The following is a 14,261-nucleotide window of genomic DNA, read 5'->3' as shown; positions in this document are numbered from 1 at the left end:
CATATTGGGATTGTATCTAGAATGCAGGTGAATCTGGTTGCGCAGAAGGAGGTTGCCTTCTTCGGAGGTGTGTTTTGCAGCTTTGGATTGGGCCGGTCCGAAAGGTGAAATCCGGGCGGGCAAGACAGGACGGCCACAATCCATCGAGGGGAGGGGCCTCGGGAAGATCAGTGGCAGATCCACTCAGTGCAAGATGGATTTGCCCCCCTCCCCCCCTCTCTGTCTCCCCAGATCAATTTGAGCGTGCGACCTGCTGATGGGGCTTAGACAAATCGACCGCGAGAGGCGTCTGGAGGGGCAATCTTAGTTTACTTTTCCATCTTGAGATTCGGATGGGGCAGAGATAGATTTAGTTGGTGAAATCAAAGTGATGATGACAGTAGTAGCGGTAGAAAGTGGTAGTGGTGGAGGAGGAGGAGGAGGAGGAGGAGGAGGAGGAGGAGGAGGAGGATGCTGCTGGCGGGACGGATTGCGCACTCCACTTCCGTCAGGAACTAGGTGGCATTAGTCCGCACACTATTTCTCCTCACATCTCCTGGCACTGCTGGCACTGGCCGCAGTTCAGCACAATCGTCGATAGCGCGTGAATGGGGGAAAATTCGCACTGGCCAGTGCTGCCTAGGCGCGATTTCCCTTCCAGTGTTAGTGGAATTCCGCTGGAAATCGGCCTTTTATCCGAGGCCCTTTACTACCTCCTTGTTTTCGGTCTGGAAACGTGAGTCCGAATCTCGAAGCTATGAATGACATCTTTGAAATATTAAGAAGAAAGAGAGTTTCTAACGGCTAGAGTCTGTTTGAGACTTTCACCTGCTCTTACCTGGTCAGGTTTTGATCTTCCGGTTTAAGCGCCGTCAAATGATTTTGATCTACACACAGGGTCTGATGGATGATACTAGGAAGAAAGCGGCATATTTACCGAAATGCAAAGTTACTACATATTAACTAGTTAGTTATCATCTTCAATGACTTACTTAGTCACAGCTCGTGTCGGAAGAGACGCATGTACAATTCTTTTTTGCTGCTGCAGTGGGCGAGGGCTCGACCCAGCTGTAAGATTATCATCGCCCCCTGGGTATGTACTTTGGTTCGTGTGTAGGTTCATACTTAGTATCTTCCAGCTGCAGAAAATTTCGACTATGCATCCTGACTGCCGAGATCGATGCAGCCATGTATGCACGCAGATAATTGCTTCTGGACCTTCAGCTCCTCCCGAACAGCTCGGAAGGAGAAAGAAGAAAGAAGAAAGATACTAGCACGTAACCCAGCAGAGAATTGTCGCATCGAACGGAAGATGCAGGAAAAGCATGATTATACTGAGAGTTGCTGCCGATGTTTCCTCCTGTTGGGCATACTTTTTCTGCGTGCTGGCTTGCTCGGCGGCTGAGGAGAAACATTCTGCTGCCGATTTACTTCCCGTGACCAGACTCGCCCCATCTGCGGCGATAAACCATAATTTGACAAAGAACGGGTGAGGGGGAAACGAGACGAGTGGCCACAGACAGCACCTCCTCCTGCTTTGTCGGGTTCCAGTCAACGACTTGACCCGACCCAGAACTTAAAAAGGGATTCGGCCAACATGCCCGCGGCATCCCACAAAACACAACACCCTCGGTAACGTCCGGAAGATGGCATTTGCTGCAGAACGTAAGTAGACGAAAGATAGCGTACCAGCGAAATGATTGATGATAACGAAAGATTGAAGAGAAAGGGGAAAAGAATCCTGACTTCAAGAGAGAGAAATAATCGAGAGTAGACCTAGCTGGCGGGTACCCCAATTTGACGAATATTATAATGAATTACAAGAATCAGTTGGTATTTACCAATCAACTCCCCCAGAAACCCTCACTGAGGGGGCAGTATTTACATCTACTATACAAGGTACAAATGATGTACCTCATGTGGGATGACTTGATAGTCTCTTGAGACACTTGAGGCATAAACCACCACCACTAACTGCCCTGGCTACAACAACCCTTGGGGGTGTTCGAATTGATCGAGGGAATTTCCGATCCAATGAGTCAAAAGGACCGATCATTGACACTAAGTAGTAACCAACATCAGCTGGATCCCCGAAGTTTCATCAGCGGCGCGATCGGAGAAGATACCAATCAGCTCGTGCTGAACCAAAGGTACCAAATGTCGCATCACTGCGCATGGCATTGCATGGCATTGCAGCTCGCCCTTTGTAGCTCTCTTGACAATTCCCGATGCACCTGCGCCTACAGGTGTAGTAGGGATTGTAGCAAGGTACTAGGTAAGCAACTAAGGATCCTGGTTTGTGCCGGATCTCATCTACATCTATTCCGCCCGCACTACATTAGTTCTATCTGCGACATCCTTTCCGGTAGGTAAAGTGTAGTAGTACCTAGATACTACTACTACCTCTTAGGCTGTTATCGAAAACAGTGTACATTTAGTTTAGTGGGCAGGCTGAATTTGATTTTCCTCTCCGGTTCCGTTGCCTCCTTCACAGTCACCTGCTTTCCGAAACAGGCAGTTCGACAGATGCGCCAAGTTCTCGACCCAGTTTAGACTCCTGATCGGAAGGAGAGATCCTCCTTTAGGGCCACTAAGTCGCGCACTAAAGTACGGCGCACTAGGTACGGTAAGGCCAGGAGTGACTAAGGACGAAAAGACTAACTAACTACTACTAGAGAGATCGCCCGCGATGGCGAACGAGGTGCCTACTGTCCCCGCGGTCTGGATTTGTGTTTGTTGGGTGTTTGGGAACGTGGGCATCACCCATCCATGATCTCAGTATCCGTTAATTTCCCTCCTTCAGCGGTTTCCACCCCCTCCCTTCTCATTTCTTCTTGATCCCAGCAGGAGATTAGGTTTGTTTGATCGGACCATCAATGCCAAATTGGGAGTACCTCCATTGTGCAATTTTTAAAGACTAGATCGATCTGAGTTCTAAATGAGTTGAGGGGCAAATAGAGATACGCGCAACAGGCTAAACGTAGAAATAAAAATGAATTAGAAAAGTAATAACTCTAGTCAATTAATTTAAAAATTGCAGAGCGAAGTGTAAAAAAGGAAAAAGGCAAAGTGCCAGGGGGAGGCGATTGAAGGAGCCGTCAGTTTGACATGGAGCAAGGGAGAACGGAAGTTAGTCGTAGTAAGTAGTGGTTTAGTGAAGGATGTATAAGTCAACTGGCACTATTGACGGGATGACAACCAAGCAGCCCAATGAGAACAATGCGTTGCGGAGCAAGACGGGGCAGAAAGGAGGGGCCAAAGGACCCAACTGCAGCAGGAAGACATAAAGAGAAAGAGAGCAAAAGGAAGTAAGCAGGTGACATGAACTGACTGACAAGATATCCCGCGATTAACTACTAGGTACTGATTTAATTTACCTCGGAGAAAGATGATCCATCAGGTTCCATAATATTTTTTTTTTTTTTTATTATCATGATCTCATTTCTTATTTCATTCTTGCCCAGTGTAAACTTTCAGAAGTATTGATACTGTAATACTGTGACCACATCGATAAGAAGAAGGCAGCGATGGGGGCGCTCTCCAACGATGATTTTGGGTACCTGATCCATGACTGCCTACCACGGGTTTATCGGATAAGTGAGATAGAGAAAGATTAGGATAGGAAGATAGAAGATAGGAGATCGAATGGTACAAACCAGGCCAGCGCGTGCCATAGCCAGTGCCGGTGGTTACAGAGATAGGTGATCCTTACTTTTCTTCGTCTTTTTGACGCAAAGAAGAGCCAATTGTCTTGCCTCCGGGGTATTTCCCCCTTCCATTCATTTGCCATTGTCGTCCGCCACGGTTATAATGGCTGGCGTGAATTGCACGCCGCACTTTCGCCTTTGGTTGCTTCTCCAAATCATGACCCGGGGATCGACGGAAAAGCTTACTTCAGGGCTCCAACCCAAGACCATGGAAAAAGCGCTCCTGGATTAAACCTGAATGACAGGACCCGAGACAATGGGCGTACCACCAGCAGCAGAAGCAGCTAAAAAGTCCGGCCGAAAGGGGACTCCATTCAGTTCTTGCCCAATGGGGCCGCATGGCCGATGCCGTTCCCTGGCCATCGTCGATCTCCCATGCGTTCGTTCTCTCTGGCTGGCTTCTTTTCCTTTTTTCCTTTTTCTTTTTCTGATTTTTTATTTTTCTATTTTTTCTTTTTCTTTTTCTTGGCTGGGGAGGCGCACGAGCGTCCGTCGCTATCGCTCATGGAGTACCTTTTCCTGGACCCATCCATTCTCTTTTGCACCATCCAATGTCCCATATCCACTCTTTTTCAGGGCTCCACTTCTGCCTCCCTCCTGCATTCACTCACTCACCTCACTCACTCACTCACACTCTCTTCCCTCATTGTCCCCCCTCATCCACTCTCATTTCTCTCTTCCATGGAGTCTAAAGCCCCGTAGGCCGGAGCGATGGCGTCTTTCTCCAGCGTGGGTCCCTATCCACACCCACTTCATTCATTCCCTCCGTACTTCCTCTCCTCCTAGCAACATTAGTGTGTACCTGGGGGGATTTCCCACTGGTCCTTCCTCTCTATTGGGTACTTTGCTCCGGACCCTCTTCCTCTTCCTACATGGAACACAAACCCCCCCGACTACGGAGTACATATATCCTGAGATCCTCCCCGATCATCCTACTATATCATCCCTGATCTTCCTCTTCCCTATCTCATCTGTGTATATCATCTACCTTCTCTCTTCTCATAAGGCCTCTCAAGTGTCTTCTCTCTCCGTCCCTCTTTTCTTTTTTTGATCTACACGGTTCAACCAGTCATTGAACCTTAAGAGTCCTGAGGCCTCACCTCTCTCTCTCATCTTCATACTTGAATATCCTTCTCTCCTTCGCAACTCCAAAACTTACATCTTCAACAAGAAGTAACCGAATATGAAGAACTCAATCCCATCTGACGTGTGGGAGAGGAAGAAGGCTTTGATTGCCAAGTTATACAAGGATGAAGAATGGCCTTTGAAGCAGGTCATCAAGCAAATTCGTTCCGATGATTTCAACCCAAGGTGAGAAGAAGTTCTCGGAAATATCTCAAATGGGTTTTCACTGGTGTGCTAACTCTGCCTCCAAGTGAGACTCAGCTGCGGAGTAGATTGAAGAAGTGGAGGGTCACCAAGCCCTCTCGCCAGACACGCAAGAAATCCGACGACAGCCAACAGGAGACTACCGGAGATGACAGTGGTCAAGAAGATGCATCCCCAAAGGCCCAGTCTTCCACAGCCTCCCCCAAAGCACGCCCCCCTCTTCGCTCAGTCGCATCAGACATCTCTGTCACCGAACCGGAATGGTACATGGCCAATAGTGCATACACGCACCATGAGGACCTGCCTACTACAGTTTGCCTTGATGGACAAAACATCTCCAATGTGTGGGCCCCCATGATGAGCCCTTCCCAGAAGCAGCGGGATCCTTCCCACGCCTCTTCCGTGATGGTCCTTCCTAGCTCCAACTCATATGACTCACCGCACACGTCGCCATTGATGGACAGCATGTTGGCCAACCAAACATCAAGCATGGCGTCGCCTTTCCATGATCCTTCCTTTGCTGTCACCACGGACTGCATGCAAACACCCGCGACAACAGCTGGACCAATCCAGTGGTCAATTCCTCAGTGGTACTCGATGCCTCTTGAGGCTGGCAGTCCATTCTACACTGCGGCACCACTGAGCCCTCCTATCGATCCCGCCATGCACCTGATGACACCACACGCCCAGACACCGCCGCCTTCTAGTATCGGGCGGCAACATATGGCCGACCTAAACGAGGGGCCTCAGTCATGGAAGCGTGCTATGTCTGCTCCATATGTTCAGGATACCGCTGGCGGGCATCCGAGATTGGATCAGAAGGGCTCGCAAACACGGCCACTTGACCGGAAGGCTTCTATCCAACCGAAGTCGGCTGGTCAACCCGCCATGGGGATCGTGTCTCCGTCCGCTTTCTATCCCCATGGTCAACATCCTGCTATGTGTGCGCCCCTCTACCCGTATCCTGGACCGGAGTCACTTGTGCACAGGCCTCAGAGCATCGACTTTTAAGCATTACCAGGAGCACGTCGCTTTATTTGTGTGAAACTAATATTTTCTCATACTGGACCCTTGGTTTGCATGCATTGGTCTAGTCACCTTGACACATTTTTGAGGTTGATCTATTCTTCTCACTTGTAACTTTTTGCCTCTCGTCTTTGCTGTTCACTTGAACCCTCTTCTTCTCTTTGCTTGGACGCTGGAAAGGAGCGGGGACATTTGAACATTACATTGTGTACACCAAGGGAAGCGGCACTTGGATCATGGGATACCTGGCGTATTGTGGTTGTGCCGAATCATGGAGTGGAGTGTGCTGGTTTTGATGATATCCACGTTTGGGATCAAGGAGTTTGGAATTTTCTGTATAGTTTTCCTTTGTCAAGTCTATGTGTGCATGGGGTTAATGATGCTTGTACGGGCTATATCATATATATTGATGGCCAGATCGACTGGACGATCGGCCAATGAAGGACTGGTTCCCTCATACATGCCAAATATTTTATTATACAAGGGCGCACACACCGGCCTCCCACATTAGTTATATAAAGTCAACTTAACAATATAATCCATTTATCTATCAACCGACGTTTTCTGGGCTCATGCTGTAGAGGAAGGCAAAAGTAACTTGCCTAGGTACCGAATGGGGGAGTCTCCTCTATCAGTTATCCGACGACGGACCTCGGCTCAACCCCCGGTGTGGGGAAAGCTTCCCCCCTCCTTTGGGTCCCCTCGGACCAAATGGATGTGTCCTGACCCCAAATCAAGACCGCAACTCCAACACAATCAATAGCCCCATTCCAAGACAGTCCACTCTCACCCACCCACTCACTCACCGTCTTTCTTTGCACTATTCCTATATTGCAGTTGTCCAGCTTCACCGAAGAAAACAGCACGGCTACCATTCAGTCGTCAACATGCGAGCCATTCAAGTAAAAGAATATGTCAAGGTCGGTAACAACGAAGTGACCTACCTATACTAGATTTGCCACCGCTTTACCACGGACAAATTGACTGACTCCCACAATACACAGGGGCCTCAGGATCTCCAAGTCGCAACCCTTCCCACGCCTTCCCCATCCGCAACGGAGTACCTGATTGAGATCCACTCCGCAGGTACAAATTTCTTCGACCTGCTTCAAATCCAGGGCAAGTACCAACACCAGCCTCCACTACCCTGGATTGGGGGCGTAGAGTTCGCAGGTACCATCCTAGCCGTGCCCACCAAAGCGCAGTCCCCGCGATTCAAAGTCGGGGACCGAGTCTTTGGCGCCACACAAGGCGCCTACGCTACCCATATCCTTGCCCCGGAGCACACTCTCCTCCCTGTGCCGGCAGGCTGGAGCTTCGAGGATGCAGCAGGCCTCTTTGTCACGGCTCCTACCTCATACGGTGGTCTTGTGCACCGCGCAAACGTCCAGCCGGGCGACTGGGTCCTCGTGCATGCGGCGGCCGGTGGCGTCGGGTTAGCCGCGGTGCAGATTGCCAAAGCTAAGGGGGCGACGGTGATTGCAACGGCCGGGACGGAGCGGAAGCGACAGATTGCGCGCCAATTCGGGGCGGATCATGTCATTGATTATCGGGAGAAGAGCTGGCCGGAGGAGGTGAAGCGGTTGTGTGCGCAACATCGCTCGGGGAATGGGAAGGCCGGGGTGGACATCGTATATGATCCGGTCGGGATGATCGAGGCGAGCCTGAAGTGTGTGGCGTGGAATGCACGCCTTTTGGTTATTGGCTTTGCAGCGGGAAAGATCGAGAAGGTCGCGCTGAATCGTGTGTTGCTGAAAAATGTCAGTTTGGTTGGATTGCATTGGGGCCAGTATGCACGGTTTGAGAAGGAGACGGTACAGACGGTTTGGAAGGGGATCTTCGATCTTGTGGCGCAGGGCAAGTTCAAGGGTACGGCCTTTAAGGACGAGAGCTTTGTAGGATTGGAGGGCGTGCCTCGCGCGCTGCAGGCGCTGGGTGGCCGGGAGACATGGGGGAAGGTGGTGGTGAAGATCATCGACGATGATGCTATTGCTGGAAAGAGTAAACTATAGAGTAGATACTGAAGCCTCTGGACTAGGCACTAGGTAATACGGATTACATGAGGGATTGGAAGTGCATCTCATTCAGCAGTAATCAATTCGCATTAGAGGATAACAAGCGGAACGAAATCTATCTAAATCAAAAGATACTATTACGCTAAGTATGTAGGTGCGCAAGGAGTCATGCTCTCGTAGCAAGGTTTAAACGCGAGCAACATGAACTATGAAGGCCCTAAGAAATTTCTCTAGCAACCTGACAAAAGAAATCAAAACCGGAACCCCGAAGGGTCCCGACAATCCAGCTCCAGTCGGCCACAGTCACAAGACGTGACATGCGATGACTGTTCTCCGAAATGGAGAGTCCTTGACGGAAGCTCAAGCACTCTGTTTGTCCAGCCCGAAGGCTGTGAACAGAGCTAACAACCTGGGACAGCTGGATTGCAAAGTTGCGATAGGGTGCCAATTCTCTTTCGATATGTGTGTTGGTGGTATTCCGTACATGCAGCACGATGGATCTTCATTAGATGAAGCAGAAAAGATGACCTAGCACATTATAAGTCTCAATTACTGCTGTCCAGCGTATTTGGCACTGCAAGCTGCCGTTGTTGTGGCTCTGACGGTGGGTGAATCGATTACCGGCTGAGCAGATGAAAAACAGAAGAAGCCGGCGCGCACGTGCTTGCTTTTTGTAGGCTCGCTTACTTAGCGATGAGTCATCCTTGCTTTGCTTTTCTTATCGACATGTGACTTGATATGACCGATAAGCATGATAAGGAGCCCATCCATTAACAGACAGCATCGCAACATATGCACCTTTCGCATCAATTCTTGGCTTAGCTTGTTCTTGGGCCCCTGATGTGGCTTGCCCAAAAATGGACACTGATTGGATATTGGAAAGGCACGATACCATTATACCGTGGATGCGACAAGGCCTCGTGAACAAGGATGGTGGTGCCATCGTCCGAGATGCCCGTGGAACAATCGATTGCGCTCGTTTCCATCGACAATGAACTGGCTTTTCACTTCAGAAGAGTGAGTGTAAGCATACAGATAGAGGGTTTACTACTGGGGGCCCATATTGCATCAATGCCCCTGAGTATAAGGCAGATGGGTCCTTTGACGTTGCCAGCACCAGCTCACGGCAATCGCCGCTACGTCATAGCCGTATCAGCGTCATCTTAATCCAATTGCTCCACCAGAGTTTCCTCTCAGGCCCTGTCTACGCTGGTCTTCACTCGGCTTACCGGTTTACCGGCTGTCCGATAAACAGGCTTACATTGGGGGAACTTTCAGGGTATAAGAATCCGCTCTATCGCCAGGGATCACCCGGCGCCCCCTTAAGAAACAGCCAAACACAGCTAGTCTTGACCCCTCTCTCATTCGATGGCTCGTTTTCTCCTGAGACTTAAACCCAACCCACCATTTTCCACTTTTTCGCTGCAGCGCCATACATCTCTCACGTCGGTTGCGAGAATGTCTACATCGTCGAAATCTTCCAAGTTCAGTCAACTTCCTCGGGCCTCGTCCGGACCTTTGGTGTGCCCGTTTGAGGTACGGTCTCCTGAGAGAGTTATGGGTAGTTTGATTGTTGACGCAGATGTAGGGAAGAGATGCGCTGCAGTCATGCCAGTTCAACAAAGGCTCGGCGTTCACGGAGGAGGAGCGCAGAACATTCAAACTTCATGGTCTGCTTCCTCCCAATATCCAGACCCTCGAGGAGCAGGTTCAGCGGGCGTACGAGCAATATAGCAGTCGAGATAATGATCTGGCCAAGAACACGTTCATGGCTAGTATGAAGGCTCAGAACGAGGTTCTCTACTACAAGGTAACACACATATTGACCTCCCGCGTGTGTTTAGGAAAATCGAAGACGACCAGCGAACTAACGTATATTGAAGTTAATTGATACCCATCTCAAGGAGATGCTTAGCATAATTTACACTCCCACCGAAGGCGATGCAATCCAGAACTATTCTCGACTGTTCCGGAAGCCAGAGGGCTGTTTCCTGAACATCAGGGACCAGGACAAGATTGACGAATGCCTTTCCAACTTCAGTCGCGGCGAGGAAGTCGACTATATAGTCGTCAGCGATGGCGAGGAGGTAAGTTGGACATCAGCATGCACTCCATGTACGACATGTCTCATTGGTCACAGATTTTAGGAATTGGTGACCAAGGCGTTGGCGCCATCTTGATCTCGGTTGCCAAATTGGCCCTTACCACGTTGTGTGCTGGGATACATCCAAGTCGGCAATTGCCGGTGGTCCTAGACTGTGGTACAGATGTATGGCAGCAACAAGTATCGATCAGGCAGGTGCTAATTACTGAATACAGAATGAATCACTTCTTAAGGACGAGCTATACCTGGGCCTGCGACAGTCGCGCGTTAGAGGTGAGGAATATGACCAGTTCGTGGAGAAGTTTGTGGAAACAGCTCGAAAGAGGTTCCCCCGTGCATACATACATTTGTGAGTTGTCAATGTTCCATAGGAACTCCCGCAGCCATCCATCTTGAGCTTTACTGACGTCATTTAGCGAGGACTTTGGCCTTCATAACGCCAAGAGGATCTTGGATAAATTCAAATCGCGTATTCCATGTTTCAATGACGATATTCAGGGAACTGGGTGTGTCACTTTGGCTGCCCTGTTATCCGGATTTCACGTGGGTGATATCAAGTTAGAGGATGCTCGTGTCGTCGTCTTCGGATCTGGATCAGCGGGCACTGGCATCGCGGAGCAGCTCGCCGATACCATCGCGACTGAAACACACAAATCTAAAGAAGAAGCCTCAAAGCAGATATGGTATGGAAATGCATCGGCTTGTGGAGTTCCTTCGACCCTACATTTACTGATTATCTAAACCTAGGTGTCTCGATAAACCGGGTCTTCTGGTCAAATCTCTTGGAGACCAGCTCACGCCAGCCCAAGTACCCTTTGCGCGAGACGACAAAGAGTGGCCTGATGCAAATTCGCGCGATCTGCTTTCGGTAGTGAAGAAGGTGAAGCCGCATGCCTTGATTGGGACATCAACTAAACCAAACTCTTTCACCGAGGACGTGATCCGGGAAATGGCGAAGCACGTCGACAAGCCAATTGTATTTCCCCTCAGTAACCCGACTCGGCTGCACGAGGCACAGCCTGAGGACATCAATCGTTGGACTGATGGCCGAGCTTTGATAGCCACCGGCAGTCCTTTCCCACCCGTCGATCGCAACGGGGGAAAGTATGAGATAGGTATGTGCATTTCCCACTGCATAGCCAAGATAGGATCTTCCCAGCTGATGCCTTGCTCCCATGATGTTGCAGCGGAATGTAACAACTCGACATGCTTTCCCGGAATCGGATTGGGCGCAGTTCTGTCGCGAACACGAACGTTGTCCAACAAGATGCTTGTGGGCGCAGTCAAGGCATTGGCAGCGCGGTCGCCGGCACTGCAGGATCCCGACGGACCACTTCTACCTGACGTCAAGGATGTACGCGAGCTTAGCGTCGACATTGCCAAAGCAATTATTAAGACGGCGGTCGAAGAAGGGCATGCTCAAGAGGAGGGAATTCCCGCGAATGAAGATGAGTTAGAAGAGTGGATTCGGGCACAGATGTGGGAACCCGTGTACAGGCCCCTTGTGAAGCCACAACAACAACAACAACAATGAGGAAAGGTAATATCCGAGAAGGGGGCTGTGCACTCCAAGCCGGGCCAGGCTCGGTTGTTCGGCACCAGGCGGAGTTGATGATGAGGCTCTGTCGGAAGTCATCAGATAACTCGTTAGTGGATGCATACCAAATCTTGTTGGAAGACATATGTATGACAGGATGACCTCTTAGACTCCAGATAATGACGATTGAATGAATTCAGCCATACGCCACTAGGTGGCGAGGACGAGGCCAAGGAACTAAGCTGCTCGTGTTCAATAAGGCTGTACTACGAAGGCAGATGAGAGGAAAGTAAATGCAAGAACTGCTGAGTAAGGAAGGGCTATTAAGTAACTAGTTTTCCATCGTAGTAACTAACTAGTCCCTGAATTGGACTGTTGAATGGGTTTGGGTAGCATTGCCACTCTGAGGCGCAGAGATAGTGGACCCAGGGATCTTACTTTGTATTACCTTCCACTCAGCCACATGTTACCAGGCATCTGAAGATATGCAGGGTCCATTTGATGCCATCCCTCTATTCTCAATACAGCAGATTTCCGAACTCCCACCCTTGTCTTGTGGAGAGATCAACCCAACGGGGCTGCCTGCATAGCGGAAGCTTAATCTGTGGTGGGGAGTTGGTGCTCGGCAAGTCTCCTTTCATCAGCAAAAACTCTCAGTCTCAATGCTACTGCGCCTTTATCCTTCTCAAACTCTTAACTCCGAAAAAATCTCTTTATCATATATTAATCCTCTCTTTTCCTCCTTGTTCTGCTCTGACGCCTGGATTATTTATTCACCTTCTGCAGCACCAAGCAGACAGACGTTACGATAGTCACTGGACTTCGGTTATCGATCTTCTGCAGTGTACCGACTTGCAGCTTGTGTTACTTTGACGAGCACCTTGCATAGTTGTGTTGGCGTGCAACAAAGATTTCTTTCTTACTTCACTTAACCCCGCACTATCCAATCTCATCTGTTATGAAGATAATATCAGTTGTCACTGCGCTGGCCCTCTTTCTCATCACCCTTGTCACCGCACTCAGCATTCCGCCTGCAGCTCGAGATGCTACTCTCTCCGCGGATTCTTCATCATTGTTGGATCTAGTTAAGCGGCGTGGGGGCGGTGGCGGGGGAGGGCGCAGTGGAGGAGGAAGTGGTGGTCGAAGTGGTAGTGGAGGGAGCAGCAGTAGTAGTAGTAGCAGCAGCAGTGGACGCACAGGGAACAGCGGAAGTAGTGGAAGTAGCTCGAGAACCAGGTAAGTAAACATCGTTCGATTGGAAAGAGAAGACATTGAGGCTAACAAGCTCCACCAGCTCTTCAAGCAATGTCGGGGGCACATCTCGCAGTGGTTCTGGAACCCGTCCGGCGTATGGAGGTGGCTCCTACTACGCAGGCGGTGCCACTGCCCCTTATACAGCAGGGGCACGATCACGTTTGGGAGTGACGCCTTTTCTCTTGCCAGCGGCCATTGTCCCTCTCTACTTCCCGGGCCTTTGGTTATATGGGGCATACGTCTACCCTTACAGCTATCACTACCACTATATGAACGATACCTCGCACAAAAACGAGTCATTACCCGTGAACTGCATTTGCCAACAGTACTTGGAATGTGGATGCGATGAAAATAGTAATAGCACTTACTATGAGTCCTTATTCAATGGAACTCAACCTAGGAATTCGAGCGTGGCCAAGGTGGTTGATGTGAACGGCACGGAATCAATCTATATCAACGGCACCCTGGCCAACGGGACGACTGCCGCCGATTCGGCTGCAACTCACTTTGGTGTTTATGGATCTGGATATTGGATGATGGTGGCCGTGGTGGTGGGCATTGTATGGACGTAGTTTGTCCTCCACTTACTAGAGACGAGTAAGGTGCCCCCAACCGACCACATCATTTTAACCTTTATTATGTTATTCCTTCATTGGACTGCGCTCGATTCATCACTATAATAGTTTAAGACGATCCGACAGCAGAAGATACCCCACGTGCTTGGCGTTGAAGTTAGAAGAACGGCTTTTAATATCATTTTGTCTCATTCCATTCCATTCCATTGCATTTTGATTTTCTTGGTGTTCGGCTTTGCAGAGCCCAGGTCGGACTCCACTTGCAACAGATTAATTAAATGGTATTTCCCTTGAACCCCCACCCTCGATCCTGCACTCATCATCCCCAATCATAGCTTCATCCATGTCAGTCTCGATCTTTTTTTTTGCCACGAAAGCAACCTGATGATCTTGCCTTTCCCACGGGTCAAGGGATGAGCTTAAAGGTTAATTACGCAGAACCGTTGCAGCCTCTCCACCGGGATCGTCAACTCAGCCATGCATATACATCGCCATCCTGATTGAGCTGGCCACGTTTCAAGGGCCTCCCGCAACAAGGGTCTAGATGCTCGTCTTCAAGGCCCAGATATGCAATCTTTTTCACGCCTCATTCGGGTTTCATCCGCCACCCAATGATCTGGACGTGTCTCCCTGCTGACCGGATCCACTGGCGATGGACCCTCCCTCCAAAGTACGTAGCAAAAGTGGGCACGGCAGGCTGCCCCATTAGACATCTGTCAGATCTGACTCCTCCTT

General features: G+C 49.9%; 6 protein-coding genes across 6 annotated transcripts; all 6 read left to right on the top strand.

Annotated features, from left to right (window-relative positions):
* Positions 1-4,629: 4,629 nt before the first annotated feature.
* Positions 4,630-6,169, top strand: BO83DRAFT_210411 (Clr5 domain-containing protein). The gene is made up of 2 exons (XM_025526710.1): positions 4,630-4,997; positions 5,063-6,169. Exons 1-2 carry the CDS (start codon positions 4,870-4,872, stop codon positions 6,024-6,026), a joined length of 1,092 nt encoding a protein of 363 aa, XP_025381857.1. The 5' UTR covers positions 4,630-4,869; the 3' UTR covers positions 6,027-6,169.
* On the top strand, positions 6,170-6,621 carry BO83DRAFT_210406 (uncharacterized protein). Its single transcript, XM_025526708.1, has one exon. The coding sequence runs from the start codon at positions 6,313-6,315 to the stop codon at positions 6,550-6,552; it is 240 nt and encodes a 79-aa protein (XP_025381856.1). The 5' UTR covers positions 6,170-6,312; the 3' UTR covers positions 6,553-6,621.
* A 165-nt stretch (positions 6,622-6,786) lies between these two features.
* Positions 6,787-8,105, top strand: BO83DRAFT_373577 (NADPH:quinone oxidoreductase family protein). The gene is made up of 2 exons (XM_025530045.1): positions 6,787-6,961; positions 7,046-8,105. The coding sequence occupies exons 1-2, from the start codon at positions 6,929-6,931 to the stop codon at positions 8,051-8,053; spliced, it is 1,041 nt and encodes a 346-aa protein (XP_025381855.1). The 5' UTR covers positions 6,787-6,928; the 3' UTR covers positions 8,054-8,105.
* A 1,219-nt stretch (positions 8,106-9,324) lies between these two features.
* On the top strand, positions 9,325-12,175 carry BO83DRAFT_210379 (NAD-dependent malic enzyme). Its single transcript, XM_025526707.1, has 8 exons — positions 9,325-9,592; positions 9,645-9,866; positions 9,940-10,143; positions 10,197-10,325; positions 10,376-10,509; positions 10,577-10,843; positions 10,908-11,275; positions 11,348-12,175. The coding sequence occupies exons 1-8, from the start codon at positions 9,425-9,427 to the stop codon at positions 11,692-11,694; spliced, it is 1,839 nt and encodes a 612-aa protein (XP_025381854.1). The 5' UTR covers positions 9,325-9,424; the 3' UTR covers positions 11,695-12,175.
* Positions 11,868-12,603, top strand: BO83DRAFT_210280 (uncharacterized protein). Its single transcript, XM_025526705.1, has one exon. It carries the CDS (start codon positions 12,199-12,201, stop codon positions 12,568-12,570), a length of 372 nt encoding a protein of 123 aa, XP_025381853.1. The 5' UTR covers positions 11,868-12,198; the 3' UTR covers positions 12,571-12,603.
* Positions 12,604-12,655: 52 nt separating this feature from the next.
* BO83DRAFT_394454 (uncharacterized protein) lies at positions 12,656-13,523 on the top strand (the record flags this gene model as incomplete). Its single annotated transcript, XM_025533010.1, has 2 exons — positions 12,656-12,933; positions 12,992-13,523. 2 exons carry the CDS (start codon positions 12,656-12,658, stop codon positions 13,521-13,523), a joined length of 810 nt encoding a protein of 269 aa, XP_025381852.1.
* Between the last annotated feature and the right edge of the window lie 738 nt (positions 13,524-14,261).

Source organism: Aspergillus eucalypticola (assembly GCF_003184535.1).
Source record: "Aspergillus eucalypticola CBS 122712 chromosome Unknown BO83scaffold_54, whole genome shotgun sequence".
In the NCBI taxonomy this organism is placed as follows: domain Eukaryota; kingdom Fungi; phylum Ascomycota; class Eurotiomycetes; order Eurotiales; family Aspergillaceae; genus Aspergillus; species Aspergillus eucalypticola.
This window is presented reverse-complemented; position numbering and strand designations above follow the sequence as displayed.